Raw genomic sequence first — 20,989 nt, 5'->3', positions numbered from 1 at the left:
AACTACGGCATGGTGGGGCGCAGAACGGAGAGATCACAAGAAAAGCTTTGGTCAAGCAAGATGCACATGTGTACAACACTTTTAATGGCATCTGCACACGTGAAAACAAATTGATCTGTGAGCATAGGTATGGGTGGATGTGTGCTCTTGTGGAGATGTGTACACTTGTGTACGTACTAGTGGGTGTGCACAATTGGATGTTTTCGCTTCCCCACAATGACTCCTACAGCAGGCCCAGCTGCTTCTCCATCATCACATGCGGCTCCCCCATTGCCTCCGCATATTCTGGGTCTGCATGTACACAAGTACAAACATCATCATAAGCGCACAAGCACAGTTAAACCACCATCACAATATAATTCAACTATATATATAGCATCTAAATGCAACTACATCTTGATGAATAACAGGAACAATGAGAATAATATTTTTGATAAAGGCAATCGCACCTCCGATTAGCACGGTTGCCTATGTACGGTGTGAAAGAAGTGAAACGTAGGTACAGATTTTAAACAGGTTTTAAGCCTGGAATTCTGCAGGCAGTCAACAGTACAGATAGCAGGAGTAAGGAATTTCCAGATGGGACGGCTAAGGAAAATTAAGCTGACTTGGAACTTAAATTGAATGCCTTCCTTAGTTGCTGAGTGGGCAGTGTGGAGGGAAGGGGTCAGGTATTCAGATGGAGAATCTCAATAAGATGAGCGCTATTGTTAAGGATTGCATTATTTGTGATATTCGATCTTTGGGTGCGGGTGAAAAGTCCGGCATCACATACAGCACCATGCGCATATATTTTTTTCCCACATACACATGATAGCTAACATAAAAAAATCGAAATTACTGCACAAATCAGACGTACACATTTGAGTTTAGGTACAAAGGAGAAACCAAACAATTTAGTACCAAGTAGACACTCAGGTTTCCTGCATGCAATAATTGTGTTTGCACACACTGCAGCATGGGTTAATATACGTACCATTCAGAACATGCTCAAAGCCCAAATAGTCATCGAAACCCCTGATGGTGTCCAAGGCAACCCGAGAGCTCTGCAGGCAGGGCAATCTTTGCACCTGCATTCACACAAGTTAAATTCATTTTTAAAGCGCTATTATACAAATACCGAGTGTCCATGTGCCAGCCCATGTAACTCAAGTTGGTCATCCCATTAAAAATAGTTAAGTCATCATACCACTGAACTGTACAACTGAGTGACTGATTAAAAATATCACTAACCAGATTACCTGGTAACAAAGCATATGCATGGGCTACTCCACTCAGAACAAAGCAAGTTTCCTCCCTGTCAATGCATCCCATCTGATTTTGCAACTCGACCACCAACATCTGACACAGGCACACACTTCTTCCATTCCATCACCCCATGCTCATATATTTACACGTCTTGTAATTCATGCAGGAAAATGCCAATGGGTTAAGACTTTCTGGAAGGGTACTGTATTGAGATGTTTGAGCAATGTTGCGTGATTTTGCATTCATAAGAAAACCACGTATAGATAAGTGGAGCACACTAAAATGCTATACTGTATATATACTCTTCGGTTCTTTCGGTAAAGTTAATTTCCGCATCCCCAGCGTTCCCAGCCTCCCACTTCCAGCCCCACCCACTCCCCCACCCCCAGCCCCCCCCCCCCCCAGCTTCACGTCCTCTCTCCCCCTAGCGCTCACGCAGAGTCCCCCTACCCCACACCTCTCCCTCTCCCCCCTTGCTCCCCCCCCCTTTCTTACCTATCTAACCTCTTGCCACGGCAGCTCTCTCGCCCACTGCATTGACATTGTTGCTGCATTGGCACTCGTGCACTGCCCATGCTCCTGGTGCTGTTGATACACTTGGGCTACGCCCATCCCCAAACCTTTATAAACGGTTTGCCTTTAGAGGCTGACTCCTTTGCCTGATGACGACCGCTTGTGTTGCGATCGAAACGTGATTTATTTTATTTCTAAGTGACTTTACCGAAAGAACCAAAGAGTATGGATTCCTGCAGTCACGAAAGCTTCAAATCAAGACTATATAATCTTCCCAAACATACTTGCTGTACTGCCACCTTAAGGAAACACTGCATTGCCCTTCTAGTAGGCAGGGTCATGTGTGCATGATCCACAAACTCCACCTCTAGATTGGAATGGAGGCGTCATTGCCAAGACGTCCCTCTCTTCTGTTCGTCACGTAGCTTTTCTCGCCCATAACCCACCTGTGAGGTAGCTCTCATTTCCATTTGCAGACGCAGTGGTGCATGCAGACCCTGAATCCGTCGTAGCGTCTGCAGTGACAGCTGCTGCTGTTGCAAGTCATACTGGGGTGAGAGGACAGGGGTCATGGGGGTATTTAGGGGCATTGACACAAGCGCTGCGATTGGCGAAAAAAAATAACTAAATCTTGACATCCCCCTTGTCCTCCAAAATCAATCTTCACATTCAATTGAGACCTTATAGAAATCCGCAGCGAATTTTACAAATTAGTTGCAAGAGCAAGTGGCATTGATTTCCAGAGTACTTGTTATTTAATGTATTTCAAATGCATTCTTATAAGCATTATTTCACTTTAAGAGAAATTGATTATTTTGAGTGATCACTACTTACGTTAAAATGTGTTCTTGTCAAGTCAATAAAAATGAAACAAGTTTGCATTACAATAAGCACTAAACTTGTAGCTGCATTCCGGGATACTGTGGTTCGTGAATCTTTAGCTCGTTAAAAAAACCCCACTGCTTATGTTGAGCTTTCTTCGTACCGTATTTAGCCAACCGTGCTAATCGGACGTGGGCAGTCAGTGTGGTTGTCATTGGCCCTGGTGCAAGAAATTGTGGCACCTAATATTTACCCCCTCTGTTGGCTGGTGCCTCGGCCCTTCCAGCTTATGGGGTTCAGTTAAATTGCATTGCCCGCTCACTCGATAGCTACGCCGCCAAGGCAGGGTGAGTAGGAGGGTTACGTACTTGCTTTTCGGAGGCTTCTAAGGGATGCGCAGCAGTAATGTTGTTTCGCACGCTCGTAAATCTGAACGAACAAAAGCATAGCCACTATATCAACAATGACACAGCTGCTATTCAAGTATATAGGTTAGCAATTATATAATCGTGTGGCCACCACTCAATCTCGCTTCCAACAGGTAGTTAACACAACCAAGGCATACCATTCGATCAAACCACGACCCACCCAATGAAAGCCACTGCTGTTATTAAACACTCGTAATCACAGCCAGTAAACAGGTGTACGAAACTTCACACGCTACAGCCACTGCACAAGCAATACATCCATAACCCACACCGGCACCACACTATTGCATTTGTATACAATGGTAGATATGTGATTGTGCGACAGGCAGTACGGTTGCGTGCACGGTGATAGTTCTGCAACACTCGTGGCATTGGTTTTGCATTCGGTCAATTTGGGAAATGTGTATTCAATAACGGTGCAAACAAAGTTTCCACCAATAAACTTGTATATCTTTCAGTATCAGGGGCCAAGGCAACGTTATATTGGAAACCAGCAGATGTCCCGTGTCATACTTAAAAGTCTGAATATGTATTTGCCACTCAAGTGATTTAAGCAATGCTACAGCCCACGACGCCCTCGTACCTCGTGAGACGTTCATCACTTCCCACCGTCAACCATCATCACCATCATCCCCACTGTTCTCATGACAGCCCCCCCCCCACCCCCCGTGGCGCTGGAAACGTACCCCTGGCGCAGGGTGTCGTGGGCACCGTAGATCCCCGCCTCCACGTGCGCCTCCAACGCCTCAGTATCCCGGGACAAAGCACGAAGGCCCGCGACGTTCTGTTGGGCGACACCACCACCACCCTCATCATCACTCGGCCGAAACCAACACCACTTGTATTGCCAATGCGCTCCAACGTTCACAACGCGTCGTCGTGAGTGACACAATTACGAAGACGTTTCACTGCAACAATCAACATCGGTACCACCATATTAACATCACCACTACTGTCATCGCCACCTCAAGTCACAGCCATCACAATCGCCTCCACGACGACCAACAATAACAACACCGCCACCAGCGCAGCAACGACCACGCCATCTGCGGCCTGCTCCCGCAGGCTCTCGACTGAGCGCCAATGAATCGGCGCTTCTTTCCATCTTATGCCTCCCCTACTATTATCGACCCCTCTGTCATCGCGCCCTTTCCTTCGCCTCCCCGAAAGAAAGCTCACCATTGCTCGCAGGTGACAAACAAGCAACAACAACAAATTTATGAAAGAAGGAAAAACGAAGCGAGTCCAGGTGGCGGAGCGCAGTCCAGTCTGAAGGTGGGAGGGGGAGGATAAACGGGCGGTGATGTCATCACGCACGCGACGACGTCGTCACGCACGCGGTAACGTCATCACGCATGCGGCAACGTCATCACGCACGCGGGAACGTCATCACGCACTCGGTAACGTCATCACGCACGGGGCGACATCCCTGTCTTCATGCGTGGTTACGTAATCGCGTGATGACGCAGAATCGATATCCCCGAAACAATTCTGAGCCCAATTTTAGTTTGCAAGCCATCTGTGTTTATTATAAGTTCAGAATCAAACTCGGCGCATGTATTCATACTGGGGGAATCCGATGAGCTATAAAGCAATTGTTTTGTCACCGATGTCCAGTAAGAGCGGGTAAGAACGTTACAACAAATTACAAAAATATGATAGGAGTGCAAAGTACAGGATAGGTCAACAAATCACCCAAACAAATACAAAATAAAACTAAACCATCCCCATCTCGTGTTTCCTGCAGTCCCCATTCCCACTTTACGTAAAAAAAAATCTGAAATTCTGAAATGTGTTTTTTGTCCCGTGTACAAACAAACGAGTGCACGCGTCAAATACAATGGGCGTATATCGATCGCCAATAAACGGATCATCGGGATGCAAATCGCTTCAATGAAAAAACGACTGAACGAGTGAGTTCGTGATCGATCTCTAAGTTCTTTAATCGATTCTCCCGGTGGGTTGGAGGCCGCCCCAAGAGCGCCCCCTGACGTCCGTCAAAGCGTGGCCCTCCTCCCCCCCCTCCACACATCGACATCGCCACCCTCCTACTCCTCGTCCGCAGCAGCAGCAGCTCTCGGAGAGAAACTCCGAGGAGGCCGGTGAGATTCTTCTCTCTCCGTCGGTGCCGTTCGTGTCCGACGTTTCGAGCCCCTTCCCAGCGGGCGACTTCAATGCGGCGGTGGCGGTGGCAGTGGCCCCATGAGGCCCTCGTGGGCCCTCTTTGACGCCTCGCCACCACGAGACGAACATACAAACACTGCGAGATTACATTTTGATTTAAAGCTTTCGTGACTGCATTTATCTTCTTGGTTCTTTCGGTAAAGTCACGTAGAAGGGAAGTAATAAAATAATAAAAATATAAACCAATGAAAATATCTATTTTATTATTTCCCTTTTACGTGACTTTGCCGAAATAACCAAGAACACTGCATGGTTATTTAAGCTGTGTAGCGTTGCTTTGTGCGTGCGAGAGATTTATTTGGTCGGTAATCGCCTCCGTCTGGTGAGAGAGAGTTTGTTTTATTAATAATAATTGTGATTGTGTGGTTTGAAGTGAGGGTTTGCAAGTTGCTCGGTCATCCTTCCCCACGGCCACCCCCGTCCACTCGGCCCGAGGCCTGCGGCAGGCCTCCGGTTGCGGTTTCTAGGAAAGACTTCCCCCCCCCCCGTCTCTCTGTGTTGGCTTATAAACAAAACATCGTTACAGACACCGCAGAATGGGTTTATATGTAATTCGCATAGTCGCGTGGTTTCTGTTTTGGATGTGTTTAATTGCCAGTGCTGGCTGGTGATGCGATGTTTTTCTTTGTTGGGGCTTTATCCTTTTGAAATCCATTGAATGTGAAGGCCTCGGGAGAACCAGAGCCCACGTCGGGGATTTAAATATCCAGACGGAGCCATGCACAGATGAAGGGACATTACCCGAAACGTCGTCTGTTATACTTTTCTTTTTTTAGGCAGTATTATTGACATGTAGAGGTCTATGGATGCGGTCAATCGCAATGATTTTCGTGTCAAATTGAGACGGTTTACAGCCCTGAGCCGTCGTGAAAGTTCCAGATTGCTATGGCCGGGGCGAGTTTTTATCCTTTAATAGGACAACCACTGCTTACTTACCGAAAACAGTGTTACTCATTTATCGACCCCGGGAGAGATGATGGACTGAGCCATCCTCCAGCCAGGATTTGAACTTTTCAGCCTTGCGATGATTGCGAGCCGCTCACTCGAGATCAAGCCATCTGGTCGGTCATGTATAGATCTCTCATCTTTAATATTGTGAAAGCTATGGTTCTGTGACTTAACAGAAGACTGTAAAAAAAAATTATGCACGTTTAATTCAATGTTACACCCACAACCTTTTTTGTTGTGGATTGGGGCCGCTGGACAGTGCGGGTTGAAGGCAGGAAGCATCGAAATTGGGGCTAAATACAGTGAAACAATTGAGTATTCTGCACTGCCACCTGCTTCCCACCACTAAACCCTGCAGCCTATTGTCTCAGCTCAACCCTTCTGATCTGAGATATGACGCGGTGTGGTAAATTTGGTTTAACGCCTGTGTGCGGTAGTGTTGTGGTTAGTGCACTGCACTGCAAACTTGCCAGCTGAGTTTGATTCCCGGCCACGACCATCATCAGTGGTGATGATCTGAACTCGTCCTAGACCTCCCAAAGGTCAACTCGGCCTTTAATGCCTAGTACGGTGTGCTCACGAACAACGCTTGCCCCAAGGTTGCATGCAGAATATTTGTCTTCGTGAGTGTGTGGTGTGTGCAGGTGAGCGGTTGAGTAGCGCGCTGCGCTCCAAACCCAGCGAACCAACACCCAGTGACGATTATCTGAACCGGTCCTGGGCCTCCCCTAGGTCGACTCAACCTCAAATAATACCTGGTAGCGGTGTGTAGTAAACATCGCCACTGGGGAGACGAAGGTGGCCGGCGTAGTGCTGGCCACCCACCGCCTCGTGTTCCGTGCCGGCCTTCATAGGTGCTCGCAACAGCACTTGCCCAAACAGTCTGTTAAGGCTATACGGGGGTGGGGGGGGGTTTTGTCTTTTGTGTGCAGGTGAACCAAATTAACATGGCGGAGACAGAAGACACCAGGAACGCCGGGGGCGATCACACCGAGGGCCCTCCTGGTGGAGCAGGAGCAGGTGGAGGAGGAGCAGAAGCAGGTGGAGGAGGAGGAGCAGCAGCAGCGGCACCAACCGTGGCTGTGAGTGTCTCCCCCTCCACGTGTCTATGTCATCCACACGGCGATGGACAACTAGGGGGTAATGGATAATGATTTGTATTTATAGGGATATCATTTGTGGCTAGGTTGCTTCTAGAAAAATAAGTTAATTGCTCAGTGGGCTTTACCTGGTTAGATTTTAAAAAAATTGTTGTTTTATTTGTACACTTTTTTGTGAATTGTTTACTTTATCTATACTTTGCACTCGTATCGTGTTTTTGTATTGTTTGCTGTTGTAACGTTCTGACATGCCCCTACTGGCCTATTGGACATCCGTGAAATAGCTATTTATAGCTCATCAGATTCCTCCAGTATAAATACATATTCTGATTATGATTCTTAAATGCTCAGGACCTCAAAGCATCTTTCATCACATTGAAACTCAACTATTACATTACCCGACAACAGTCAAGCCTAGGGGACCCCAATGTCAACCATCCCTACTCAGCAGTACAGGGTGTATGCAGGACTGTCTTGGTTCCCAGTTGCAGGCATTGATGGGCTATGTGCCAAGATCTATATGCAATGACACTTACACGCATCACACTTACCATGGTAATTACTAGGACCTTCCTTAATAATAATGCCTCACTTGCAATACACCGTTCCACAATGCTGGTGCTTGTTAGGACAATGTTGGTACTGATATTGGTATTGATTCTGGTGATAATGATCGCAATACAATTCAAAATGATGCTACTGATGTAAGTGGTTGCAGTGGTAGTGATGATTGCGGTAACGATGACGGTGGTGGTGATGATGGCAATGTAACTCATGGTGTTCCTGATGGCAGTGCTTGCATTTTAAATATTGGTAATGGTGGTGTTGATGATGATAGTGGTGTGTAATTGAGATTGTAATTAAATGATCGTCCTCTCCTATTTGTCTATGTTCCTCCCTGCCCATCTCTGCCTTCCCAGCAATTCCTACTGGCAAACAAGGTAGAGTCAGCCATGTGGGTATCCAGGTTGTCCACCGTCGTGTCGTCCATCCTCTTCTTCATCCCTCTGCTGGGGTGAGTATGGGAAGCCTGTAAACTTGTAGTTTGGGGGAAGTGTACTCGTATATATATTCAGGTTTGTGTATTCACATTTGGCATATCTTCGTGTTTACTCAAATATGTACTTGCCTCTGAATTTCCATGTTTTCCAGTATGTCTACTCACATGTGCATACCGTTAGGGGAACTCATAAATGCACACCAGTGTGTGTACCCACAAGTGTACCCGAGTGTGCGAGCCCATGTGTCCAGTATGTCTATGTTCAACAACATCGACAAATTAAATGTTCATAGCTTCTAAATGAAATTGCATCTCAAGACGCTTTACGTCAGTAAAAAATTTGATACATTAGGTAGATAGGGAGCTCACAACATAGAAACTTAACAGCTAGAAGAGATTAACACCCCACGGCACAGCCTCGGAAGAAGCATCAGGGGCACAGCAGCAATAAAAAAAAAACCTTAGGACAGCCGTGAAAGCCAGAGCAGAGCCAACGAATCTCAACCATCCCCGGGTGGCTGGGACCGGTTTAGGCATCCACATGTGCATACTCGTGTGTGAACTCAAATGTTCATATCTGTGCGTGTACCGACATGTGTCAATGCATCCATGTACTTGCCTATGTTTCCTTATTGTGTACTCACGTGTGCGTACCTGAATGCGTGCGTTCTCTAGGACGGGCCAGGCGAGTGCATGGTTCCAGCGAGCGCTGCTCTTCTCGGCGCTCACAAGCGCACTGCGCCTACATCAGCGGCTGCCACACCCGTCACTGAGCCGCGTCTTTCTAAGCCAGGCGCTGCTTGAGGATTCGTGCCACTACCTGCTGTACTCGCTCATCTTTGTCAACGCCCAGCCCATCACCAGTATCCTTGAGCCAGTCATAGTGCCTAATCTCAATCGTAACCCGAACACTAACATGGCCCATGACAAGTATCCTTGACCTAGTCCCAAATATCTAATCCTAACAGTAACCCGAACATGACCACTAACTCAACCTATCGCCAGTATTCTCAACCCATCGCTGGCCCCAACTCTTAACGCTACCCCCAATGATAACACGACCTCTTAAACTGATGATATGTTTTTCATATAGCGCCCTATAAGCCGCGCCCTATAGGGCACTATATCATATCCTTATGTGAATATTATTGTGTCGCATCACAAATATCCTGAAGCCAAGTCTTGACTCATTAACACTCACTTTAACATCAACATCCACCAAAATCTATTAAAGGTTTTCACGAATCGGCCATACTCCATACCCTGATGCCAACACATAGGCAAACCTTAACACTGACATGGTCTACCTTAGCACTCTAACACTGCACCTATCAACCCACAATCTTTTCCTTGACCTTGCACAAACCATAACCTCAGCTTCACCCTTACAATAAATCTAGTCCAACCCTAGGTCTAGCGGTGGCCATGCATACACTGAAGGGATGTCGGCATGTGGTGCTGGTGATGTTGGCGATGGTGATAGACCTGGTGGTAGTAATTGTGGCTATCTTGACAATGTTGCTGATAATGTTGGTCGTGTTGTTGACGATATTCCTTGACGGCGCTGCAGTGAGTTTGCTTCCCGTATTCCTGTTTTCGCTGCTGCACGCAACGGCGCACAGCTTTAAAGTGCTTAACGTGAGCATTCGCCTAAACCTGGACACGGATGCACATGCCTGTGCACACACCACACGCACCTACGCACACGCATGAATACCTACACACATGCACACACCTGAACACTCGTACACACACACACCTACAAACATCCACATATGTCTAAACTGGTGAATATGTGTATACGCCTCTACATGCACCTGAATCTGATCACACCTTTATGATAACACATCTCCTCCCCCGTGTGTTTGTGTCCTTGTCTCCATTTCCCTGTGTTCCGGTGTTTTGTCATCCCTTGAGTCTGTGATTGACCGTAAATCCTGTGTGTCCCACCTGTATGTCCACACATATCCTTGCATACGTGTCCTCTAATGACCTCGCTTATTCCCGTGTGTCCGCGGGTCCCCACGTGTCTTTCTGTGTCCCCTCACAGATCCTGGGCCCTGGCTCGATGCCGCTTGTTCGCTCCTTCCTGACACGGGTGTCTGCGCAGCAGCAGAACATCCTGAAGCTGGTGGCGTGCAATGAAATCTTCCTCATGCCTGCCACGCTGCTTATGCTCTTCAGGTAGTGGGGAGGGGGGCTGCGGTTATTATTGTAAAAGAGCATCGAACAATGAGAATAGGTTTTCCCCTTTGTTCTGGCAACAAACAGGTGTTAAAACACCAAACTGAAACCTTTTACAAGGAATCATGTCTGCATTAACCACAATACTTGTGGTTAGAATGCAAACATTCTGACCACACCTTTCTTGATATGGGAGAATGCAAACATTCTGACACAAGTATTGTGGTTAATGCAGACATACTCTTTGGTTCTTTCGGTAAAGTCACGTAGGTATAAAATAAAATAAATCACGACGTTTCGGGCGCAACATAAGAGTATGGATTCCTGCAGTCACGAAAGCTTCAAATTAAGATTAATGCAAACATGATTCCTTGTAAAAGGTTTCAGTTTGGTGTTTAAACATCTTAACACCTGTTTGTTGCCAGAAAAAAGAGGGAAACCTATTCTCATATTTTGATACTGGCAAAGGAGGTCCCATGATGAAGTATCGAACAATTCACTGCTCTTCCCGCCCCTGCAATTTGATGAATTATGATTTGGGGGTCACGATTTTATTCAATTGTTTTTACCATTGCAGTCCGTTTAGGTTTCTCAGTAGGTGCAGTGTCTTCATGAACAAATTAAATGTAACATATGGGCAGTTCCACAAATTGGGCAAATTCATATTCCAAAATTTCAGAATCATCCTAATTATACATATGGTGGTGTAATTCTTCAGGTAGTTATCTATAGTTTTAGAAAATATGGATTATTTGTGGAGTAAAGTAGTGGTTTGACCAAAACACAAAACTGAATGCACCATTACCATTCCATCATGAATGAAAAAGTCAGTTCATCGGAGTACATCTGACAATGCGGTACTTTATAACAATTTCTCCCATATCAAGAAAGGTGGAAAAATTATTTGTGTATGAATTATTGTTGTAATTAGTTGATAAATCCTGCCCAATAATAATCCACTGTGATTATACTAATGTACAATTAAATTTATGTCCGAAATGTTGGTAATGTCCATATGTGAATCCAAATCTTCACGATTTGTTGCATGTATTGTAAGCATAGGAATCGATTTTAATTAATCAAATGAATTGATACATCATTACATTCCTAAGTAAAAAATATTCACTCTTGAAAATATAGTGTGCTTGGACGGGATACGTCTCTAGAAGGAACAGTGGCTGTTAGTCAAGGCTAATGAGAGAGTGGCAGCGGAAATGGAATGGCGAGATCAGCTCATGCACAAGAGCGAGATGAATAATGGAATCACAAGGTCATGAGGGAATGGGCCATAAATCCATCATTTGCTAGATCATGGCTGATGATGAATTAATGCGTGTTACCCCTCCAGCACTCATGGCACTACATTCACGATCTAAAAATATAAATTATTGAATTTAATTGTGACTCGAAATCATAACACTACATAAAACTGCTGTGGGGGCCTGGCGTGCTATGCTGGGTGATTTTCTGCAGAGTTTGGTGGTATTATTTAAAGCTGAAATATCGTTCAGAAAAACGACTCGTAAAACCATTTGTGCTCCTTATTGAAATAACTCAGATTGACGTCATAAAAGACGACTTAGAAGTTCGCTCAGCCTCATCGTCGGCCACCACGTAATGACTGACAAGAGAATTTAGAGAGAGGTTCTGAGGAATGTGGGTGGTGATTTTCGGCTGACCTGTGTGCATACCTTTTGGCACTTTACCAACATAAAAAAACATCTAGGCAGCTCTGCCGGCGCTGTGTGCTTTATAATGGTGCTGCGCACATTCTAATGGAGCCACATCTTTGTGTTTCCGGGTGCAGCGGCCACTGCAGCCTGTTCCTGCCCTTCTTCTACTACCGCTTCCTGACCCTGCGATACGCTTCCCGGCGCAACCCGTACTGCCGGTATGAGAGGGGGAACGCGAGAGAAAGTGTGACTGTGTGGGGGGAGGGCGGCAGCAGCAGTGAAGAGAGAGGGGTTGTGTGTGTGCAGAGTATGAAGTTACATTGTGCATTGTTTTGCAGTGTGCGTGGTTGTTTGCCCCAGGCCTTGTGCCCCAAGTTACGTGCGTTATGCAGTGTGTGTTGTTGTGTATTGTCTTGTGTGATGCATTACCACGTGCGTAATGGTGTTGTTTTTATTTTGTGTTTGATTATTGTGCATAATGGTTTTTATCACTTGATCAAATATTTGGTGTTAACATGGATGTTGTTGTTTTTTACATGTAGCAATGTGTTTTGTTATTTTGTGTTGTCTCATCATATGGTACTGTGTCATGCTGTGGGGCCACTGGTGTCAACATCTGGTGGCACAGTGGTTAGTGCGCTGCGCAATGAGCCCGTCGATCTTATTTTAATTTCTGGCCACGGCTAACGTCAAAAGGCGAATGAAATATCAATCAGTCTTGGAACCCTTCACATGTATTGTGTTACCGCATGTATTGTATTTCGTGTGTATTGTGTGCTTACCCAGCGTGCAGCGTTACTAAGTGTATCGTGTTACCATGCGTGTGTACCCAACGCCGTGGCGTGACTGTGTTTGCCATGTTTCCGCGCGTGTGTGTGTGTGTATGCAGCGTGTTGTTTTCTGAGCTGCGGATGGCGGTGGAGTCTGCAACAGCGAACCCGTCGTGCCCGGCGGTGCTACGCTCGGCATCTCAGAGAATCATCGGCTTCGTCAGCCGCCTCGCTCCGCCCGTGCAGCCCTAGAACAGCCCCCGCTCTGCACACAAACACACACACACGATATACACACACATACACTTTATACACACACATGCATACACCATATACGTGCAACATATACACACACACACCATATCCACATACATGATACACACGTAACACAGACAATATACACACATACATACAAAGACATACAAAGACAAAGATCCCCTGTGTAACCTTAACAGCACCTATGAAGGCCAGCACAGTACACGAGGGGGTGCGTGGCTAACACCACGCCTGACCGCTTTTGTCTCCCCAGTGGCAATGTTTTTACACACCGCACCAGGTACTCATTTGAGTGATCCACCTAGGGGAGGCCCAGGACCTGTTCAGATCATCATCACTGGTGTTGGCCACGAGCGGGAATCGAACTCGTAGCGCAGTGCGCTAATCACTACACTACCGCTCTCCACATGCATACAAATATCGATTCATGCATTAATACACATACATATACAAACATATCCACACACACTTTATGTACATATGCTGTAGATAGTCCATACCTGTCAACCCCTTATGAGTACCTGCCTTATTTCAGACCAATTCAGACTTGATTGATCACCCCTTGCCCTTATAAGTATCAATGTTCATTCTACAAAGTCTCATCACAAGGGAGAAACACAAACTAATAGACAAAAACATGTTTGCCCATATTGAAACGGCTGCACGCCATATGGGCCTGAAAACGCCCCCTGTACAAGAATTCGGGTAAACCGTATGGGTTGACACGTATGAGATACACATATGCACATACACCAAATTCACACGTTCACACACAGATGTACACGTAGATAAATCATGTACACACCATATAATATAATTACATAAATAGACACTGTATACACGTAGATACACAACAGACAGACGCCATATACAAAGATACATCCAGTAATTCATAATTGTCACGATTCGGGGTGGGATTCGATTCAAGAATCGATTCTATGTTATTTTTACCATCTTATTTTCATTTTTTCTCATTTATTCCATCTTGTCTGTACAGTCTTGCACACTCCATTAGCCTAGCACATAATTTGTCCAAATCGTAAATAATAGATTCTTATATGCACGGTTCGATACATGCAGCGTGAGTTTAAAAATCTTAATATATGAATCATTGCATTTTCAAAATGCCTAACTATATCCATATCCTGCGCGCAGATAAATGCACAAATGCATACACACATGCACCATGAAACTATTCACATTGTTACATCATACTACGTATGTGTGTATTTGTACTATACATGAAAGCCGATGTAGATGCGGAATTAGATAAATTATACAGCGTGCTATGTGCTACAGAAGCATGAACTGCTGGTCTCGGTTGTGCTTATCTATCTTCTTGGTTTTTTCGGTAAAGTCACGTAGAAGGGAAGTAATAAAATAATAAAAATAAAACATAATAAAATGAAACAATTCTCACGACGTTTCGGCCACAACGCAAGCAGCCGTCTTCACCTGAGGACGGCTGCTTGCGTTGTGGCCGAAACGTCGTGAGAATTGTTTCATTTTATTATGTTTTATTTTTATTATTTTATTACTTCCCTTCTACGTGACTTTACCGAAAAAACCAAGAAGATGAATCCCTGCAGTCACGAAAGCTTTAAATCGAAATGTGCTTATCTAGTTTTGCCAGTGGGTTGTAACACCTTACTACACGATACTACCTTCATCAGTCGGAATAAGCAAGTTCAAGGCTCGGCATTGTCTGCTTCTGTATAGCATCCAGAAGTACACGATCAAAATTTCATATTGACATACATATATACAGATATATGCACAAACCACATTCACATGTACCATGTAAGAATTCGGTGCACAAACATGGACACATCATATACACTAGTATACCGCACAGACCATACACCGCTGCACAAACTATATACCAGAGGTTCACCTGGGGGGGGGGAGGGGTGCAAAAGGCAGTTGCCTCGCCTGCTCCCCCCACAATGTTCCTTACACATACACATGCATTTACACACTATATATATACACACACACATCGCTACACGTATAAACCCATACACATTCATGCACACATGGATACACATACAACCCATATACACACTCGTAAACCCAGAGCCTCATACCATGCGCCATGACACTTAAAACCATATACCCAGAGACATGCAAAGACTGTACCAGTATAAGCACACTCACACAACACATAGCTAGATGTACATAGATGCTCCACACCACAGTCAATATCCCTACATCCCCCCCATACACTACGTACACCCAAATGCCTAAACCCACACATCGCTCACAAAAGGCCCCTTGGCCGCAGCAACACACCTTGCAGCAGCAGCTCTCTATTGCTCACACCTTGCACATAGACACCAAGATGCTCATCCCGCACAGAAGTCCAGTCATCACCCCCTGCATCCCTTGAACCTCATGCACCCTAGCTCCAGACCCTGCCTTCTGATTAATCACCCAGGACCAAACCCCATTCCCAGCTATTTAAGTCACTGCTACGAACACACTAAGCTATTGTGTGTGTGTGTGTGCATGCTGCACACACTTGTATGTGCACGTGCGATCCGTCAGTGTTCCTGCACGTGTACCTCAAGATGTGTACGTGTGTCTACTTGTGTGTTCACAAACGCATGTGTCTTTGTGCTTATTAGTTCACTAATGCACGTTCGTTTGTGTTCGTGCATTCACAAATGCACGTGTGTGTCTTTCCAGCGTGCACATTCACAGACGCTCGTGTATTCGTGCCCATGCTTTTCTGCAGCAGCCCGCTGAATCACTGCCGGTGTAGCCATCGAGGTTAAAGTTTTACGTGGGCTGGACCCTTCCCTTGATATTGCTGTACACAGGCCCACGTGTGTGTCCATCACTTTCAAAGTGTGGCCTCTAAAATGCCGAAGCCTATTTTCCTTGACATTAAAATCATACAGAGGTATCCCCAGGCCCATGTGTTCCCACAATCTGGCAGACGGAAGGAAGTAATGGTAAGGTGTGGTGGTGTGGTGGCATCACCGGCATTGTCCATGCATTCTTTATCGAGGCCTAATAGCTGTGATAAGCGTGCGCCTTTGGACCACTCTCTTAAGACAGGGTTGGTGAGGGGAAGCGGATTTTAAAGGCTGCTTGCGCAATGTTACAGATGATGGGCGGTTGGGTAACTCAGGGGTTCTCAGTTTGACGGTTTATGGACCGCTGTGGGAGAACATGCATCCGGGGATCTGTAAAGAGGGTTATGGGTTTGTGAAATGCTAAGGGTTTCATGAAGAAAAAACAAGCTCTGTGCCTGATTCATGTGTTCCCCCTCTACAATTTAATTCATTGGTATTAGTCTTAAATACGTTTTGTTTTTGCTATACAGTACTGTATGACTATACAAACTTGCTCACTACAATGCAGTTCTGATTGTGGCTGTTTGATCGCGTGACCGAGCGACACCTCAAAACCCAAAGGTAGCGAATTCCCTTCCGTGGTTAATTGGACCCATATATTAACACCTCTGTAGGGTCGAAACAATTAGTGAGTTGCTCTTGAATTGAAGTCGGCTCTGGTTTCCCTATGCAGATACTGGTCCCTGTCAGAGGAATGTGGAATTTCCACCAGCTGGCTCGAGGCTGTCAATGGCGATGAGCATAGGCCAACACTGATTTGAGCAGGAAGACAATTTTAATCTTTGTAAAGTCTCCTCGGTTTGGTTGAGGAGGTTGAAAAACCTATGGTAGCGAGCATTTAATGCAATTCTGTCCGACCAGGACCGTGGTAGGAATTTAACTTAAAACAAGCTTCACGAAATTAGCATGCAGTTGTGTTTTGAGTTTTCTTACTCTTACACTGGAAGAATTGATTTTTGGTGATTATTGTAAGGATTGATGGTAAGAATAAAATGTTGACATTTAAAATTAATGTATGTGTAATAAATGTTCATGGTTTTTTTCAAAGGTATAGAAGTAGAAAGACTCCCATCATTCGGAAAAGTTGGCTTCAATTAAATCTGGTAAAATAACACAGCGTTTACCGAAAAAAAAAACCGCACACTGACGCCTATCTGAATGCAGTCACACCATCGCCCCGCACAGGAATCATTTCATCAAGATGATCATCGTGCTACGAAAGTGTCAGATGGTGATAGTCTGAGAAGTGAAATTAAACATGTTAAAGAAGCGCTGCAATTGAACGGTTGCAATGATACACAAATCAACAGGGCATTTAATGCCGAAGCCAAATCAAATGACACGAGTGTTGAAACTGACCAAGTAATTCAAACTATTAAAATACCATACATTGGGGGAGTAACTGATAAACTAGCCCGATTTTTGGAAAAACAAAACATCCGAGTCAGATTTGGCACAGTACATAAAATAGAGAAACAAATACCTGGTATTCTTTGGGTCTTTCGGTAAAGTTACTTAGAACTATTTTTTTTTTACAAAAAACTACGACGTAATTTTTTTTTGTTCTGCGTGACTTTACCGAAATAACTACTAAAGAATATGAACTCCTGCAGTCACGAAAGCTTTGAGTCAAGATTTTATATCTGGTACGAAAGATGTATTACCGAAGCTATCAATAGGTGTGTACCAGATTAATTGCATTTGTGGCAAATGCTATGTTGGGCAGACAGGACGAATGATCAGTATGAGACTAAAGGAACACCAAATGAATATTAAATACTCCCGAATACTGTTGGCAGTGGCAGAACACGCGTGATTTTGATAATATTGAAGTTCTGTGCAAACTACTGGCCAAGAATAATTAGAGATTCTATTGAAATTGAGATAAATAAATTTTGTTTAACCTTTCGGATAGCTACAGGCTTAGTGCTTCTTGTAAGCGAATAATCAAATAAAACATTGTTTAAATGCATGCCTATACGTCAATGGTAGGAGGTCCAAGAACAATGTGCATGCATAATGTGCAATCCAAACGGTAATTTATACGCAGTCATTAATTCCCCCTTTTTGCACGTGAAAGCCTCTCAAGTGTCGTTATCACATCTATCCCTCTAAGGAACGAAGCAGGAGAATTTCTCCACAAAATGCCTGCCCGCCTGATGATTCTAGTTGGAATTACTAGTGAAACGTCGTACTCAGAATGTAAATGTTGTGGATTTTCTCTCCAACAGTGGTGTGCTGTACTAGTGACAAATAAAATTTAGACTGAAAATTTTCGTGACTGCAGGAATTCATATTCTTGGTTCTTTCGGTAAAGTCACGTATATAGAAAACAAAAAAGAAAATATAATACAATACAATTTTTAAATAATAGAAATATAAATTGGAAATTATATAAGCAAAAAACCCACAAGAACAATTTTAACATTTTAAAATAGTAAAATAACATTTACAAAATAAATTTGATTTGATTTATTCTTTAAAATTTAGATTCGAAGCTTTCGTGACTGCAGGAATTAATAATAGAATACGACGTTTCGAATGCAACACAAGCAACCACCATCAGGCACGAATTAATGAAAAAAACATAGTAAATTCAGAAATACAATGCAACACAACCAGACAGTCGGCCAACACAACAGCCAACACCCCACCTGGTTGATCACGTTCTTTCAAAGATTGCTAAATTTGAGAGGACAAAACACAGACACACAAGCAGAGAGAGAACACACACAGAGACATAATCATGCTAATCAACAACTATTGTCCCATGAACTAAAAATCATTCTGGCTCCATTGATATCATATGTGTCAGTATTTGCAATTTTTTTTGAAAAATACCACAAAAAAAGTTTCATAACTAGAAATATTGTTCTTTTCTATTGCCACCATGTGGTGGCACAATGATCCATCTCTTTGGAGATGGGGTTGGTGGAATATGATGACTCATTTAATACAGGTCCCCAGCTTGCATAGTTGGGAAATATGTACAGAACAGTGAATGGCAGTACAAACAGCATTAGGAGTGCAGTGAGAGTCACGCCTTCGACTGCAGAGGGGATCGCTACAATGTTGAAGGCAGTGTTTGACGAGATGTGTCAAGGAGGCGGCACCGACCTCTAAAGTTATCATGTGTCTATAACAAGCCCGCCTTAACAGGAAACCTCTCAACAAAGTTTGTTCTCTCAAACATTGCCAATCGCCATAGCGCAATCCTCAAACATTGCACAGAGCAAACAACGTGACCACCCACCCACTTACCTTTTCAAAACGTTGCACTCCATTCGTTTGTTTGGTATTGTTTCCTGTTGTAACTTTCTGACCCGCTCCGACTGGAAATCTGTGAAAAAGAGCTGCATAGCTCATCGGATTTCTGCAGGATGAATAAAGATTATGATTCACCAATCCCGAACCCAGCGTGAACACTGGTGAGGGCGACTTGTTTCCATAAAAATACCAAGTCGCATCACCATTGATTACTGCCATAACGTGAATTGTATGAAACCCATAAATATACAATACCCAGAATATATAATGGAGACCTGTATAATTATTATGTCAGTAACATACCTTAAATTACCCAAACACCATCTTAAAGCCCTGACGATCACACCCCTTGCAGCCAGGGCTGCCAGAGGTTCCTAGAGGCTCAGTGGCACAATTACCCTGTTTTCTCCCCATAAGGACATCTTTGCTTTTCTTGGTTCTTTCGGTAAAGTCACGTAGAAGGGAAATAATAAAAGAATAAAAATAAAACATAATAAAATAAAGAATATTTATTTTTCTTATTTTATTATTTCCCTTCTACGTGACTTTACCGAAAGAACCAAGAAGATGAATCCCTGCAGTCACGAAAGCTTTAAATCGAGACATCCTTGCTGCCACTTCATTTGCACAAATACGTTAACATGTGTGTGTGTGACCGTGTGTGTGTGTGACCGTGTGTGAATGGCACTGACGTGTGCTAAAGATCGTATTCCTGAGATAAGAGGATCTCGTGACAGCAGTTACGCCCTGTGGTGACTGCATCTAAGTACAAAGACAAAACATTAAGTGCCACTATCGATTGTGCAAGCGGTGGAACTGCACAGTGGCCCTTGGGACCCAAGCGCCGGGCTACGAACAGGACAGGGTCTCATTTCATTCCCTTCACCCACAGGGATCATGCCAACTTCGCTATGCCATTGTATGAGACGGTTAAATGTCTTTGGGCGGAGGCATTAATTAACATTGTCCAAACCACACCTTCCCTTTTGATACGTCCAAAAACTGTTGCGCAGTCAATCCTGGCTTTAAAACTATTATGTTTTATTTTTTATCTGGTGAGGCCCACTGAGATATATATCTTTTTCAGAAACGGCAGAGCCACAAATAATAGCTCAACGAAGTGGCTGATCATGTGGAAGGCAGAACCGGAGGAACGGAGAAAAATCCAGAGAGAGACACTCAAACTCCAAAATTACATGAGTCAGGGTCTGGACCAAAACCAAATATTATCTTAAAGCCCAGCGAAGGTAGTTAACATCTCGCCACAGCGGTATGAATTTACGCACATATTGCTTCTCAATTTATACACGACATATGATAGAGGACGAATTAAATGGACGGTTTGTGGGTACTGCAGTTTAATTTTCACAAATAAAAATATTCGCTGCGAGCAGGGCTCGAACCTGCGCGGGGAGACCCCATTGGATTTCAAGTCCAACGCCTTAACCACTCGGCCATCGCAGCTACACGGATATCCCCGTGCGCCGAGGTGCTTATAAACACAACGACCCATCATCTCCCTCTGCTCTCTCAGCCCGTTCGGTATCCCAACTGCGAGGCATTCAATCGCGGGCTGAGAAGCGATGCACGAGGAGGAGGAGACGGCGGAGAGAATCGCAGCGTGTAAGGAGAAAGACGTCTGCCGGAAGATGCAGTGGTGATTTTTTTTTTAAACAACAAACACGTTTGCCGGTAGGGGAAGATGTGTTGTAAGT

The 20,989-nt window shown here is 44.5% G+C and overlaps 2 protein-coding genes and 1 non-coding gene across 3 annotated transcripts; 1 reads left to right on the top strand and 2 right to left on the bottom strand.

Annotated features, from left to right (window-relative positions):
* Positions 1-46: 46 nt before the first annotated feature.
* POMP (proteasome maturation protein) lies at positions 47-4,396 on the bottom strand. The gene is made up of 6 exons (XM_078594371.1): positions 4,191-4,396; positions 3,698-3,795; positions 2,952-3,012; positions 2,208-2,309; positions 977-1,070; positions 47-291 (listed from the first exon to the last, which is right to left on the bottom strand). The coding sequence occupies exons 1-6, from the start codon at positions 4,191-4,193 to the stop codon at positions 224-226; spliced, it is 426 nt and encodes a 141-aa protein (XP_078450497.1). The 5' UTR covers positions 4,194-4,396; the 3' UTR covers positions 47-223.
* A 631-nt stretch (positions 4,397-5,027) lies between these two features.
* Positions 5,028-14,454, top strand: TMEM33 (transmembrane protein 33). The gene is made up of 8 exons (XM_078594368.1): positions 5,028-5,113; positions 7,076-7,225; positions 8,164-8,258; positions 8,919-9,106; positions 9,814-9,881; positions 10,294-10,427; positions 12,235-12,318; positions 12,990-14,454. Exons 2-8 carry the CDS (start codon positions 7,091-7,093, stop codon positions 13,120-13,122), a joined length of 837 nt encoding a protein of 278 aa, XP_078450494.1. The 5' UTR covers positions 5,028-5,113; positions 7,076-7,090; the 3' UTR covers positions 13,123-14,454.
* A 6,202-nt stretch (positions 14,455-20,656) lies between these two features.
* On the bottom strand, positions 20,657-20,738 carry TRNAS-UGA (transfer RNA serine (anticodon UGA)). Its single transcript has one exon. It is a non-coding gene; the product is annotated as a tRNA-Ser (tRNA).
* Between the last annotated feature and the right edge of the window lie 251 nt (positions 20,739-20,989).

Source organism: Lampetra planeri, chromosome 5, assembly GCF_965212315.1.
Source record: "Lampetra planeri chromosome 5, kcLamPlan1.2.h2, whole genome shotgun sequence".
Taxonomy (NCBI): domain Eukaryota; kingdom Metazoa; phylum Chordata; class Hyperoartia; order Petromyzontiformes; family Petromyzontidae; genus Lampetra; species Lampetra planeri.
Note: the sequence above shows the minus strand (reverse complement) of the source record. Positions and strands in the feature narration are given on the sequence as shown.

Coding starts and splice junctions, on each gene's coding strand:
- POMP (XM_078594371.1), bottom strand. Junction 2,310..2,951: donor TAGAAGCCTCCGAAAAGCAA/GTACGTAACCCT, acceptor CTCTCACCCCAG/TATGACTTGCAACAGCAGCA. Junction 292..976: donor CTTTGAGCATGTTCTGAATG/GTACGTATATTA, acceptor GTGTACATGCAG/ACCCAGAATATGCGGAGGCA.
- TMEM33 (XM_078594368.1), top strand. CDS start 7,091: ATGGCGGAGACAGAAGACACCAGGAACGCCGGGGGCGATCACACCGAG. Junction 7,226..8,163: donor CAGCGGCACCAACCGTGGCT/GTGAGTGTCTCC, acceptor CTGCCTTCCCAG/CAATTCCTACTGGCAAACAA. Junction 9,882..10,293: donor ACAGCTTTAAAGTGCTTAAC/GTGAGCATTCGC, acceptor GTCCCCTCACAG/ATCCTGGGCCCTGGCTCGAT.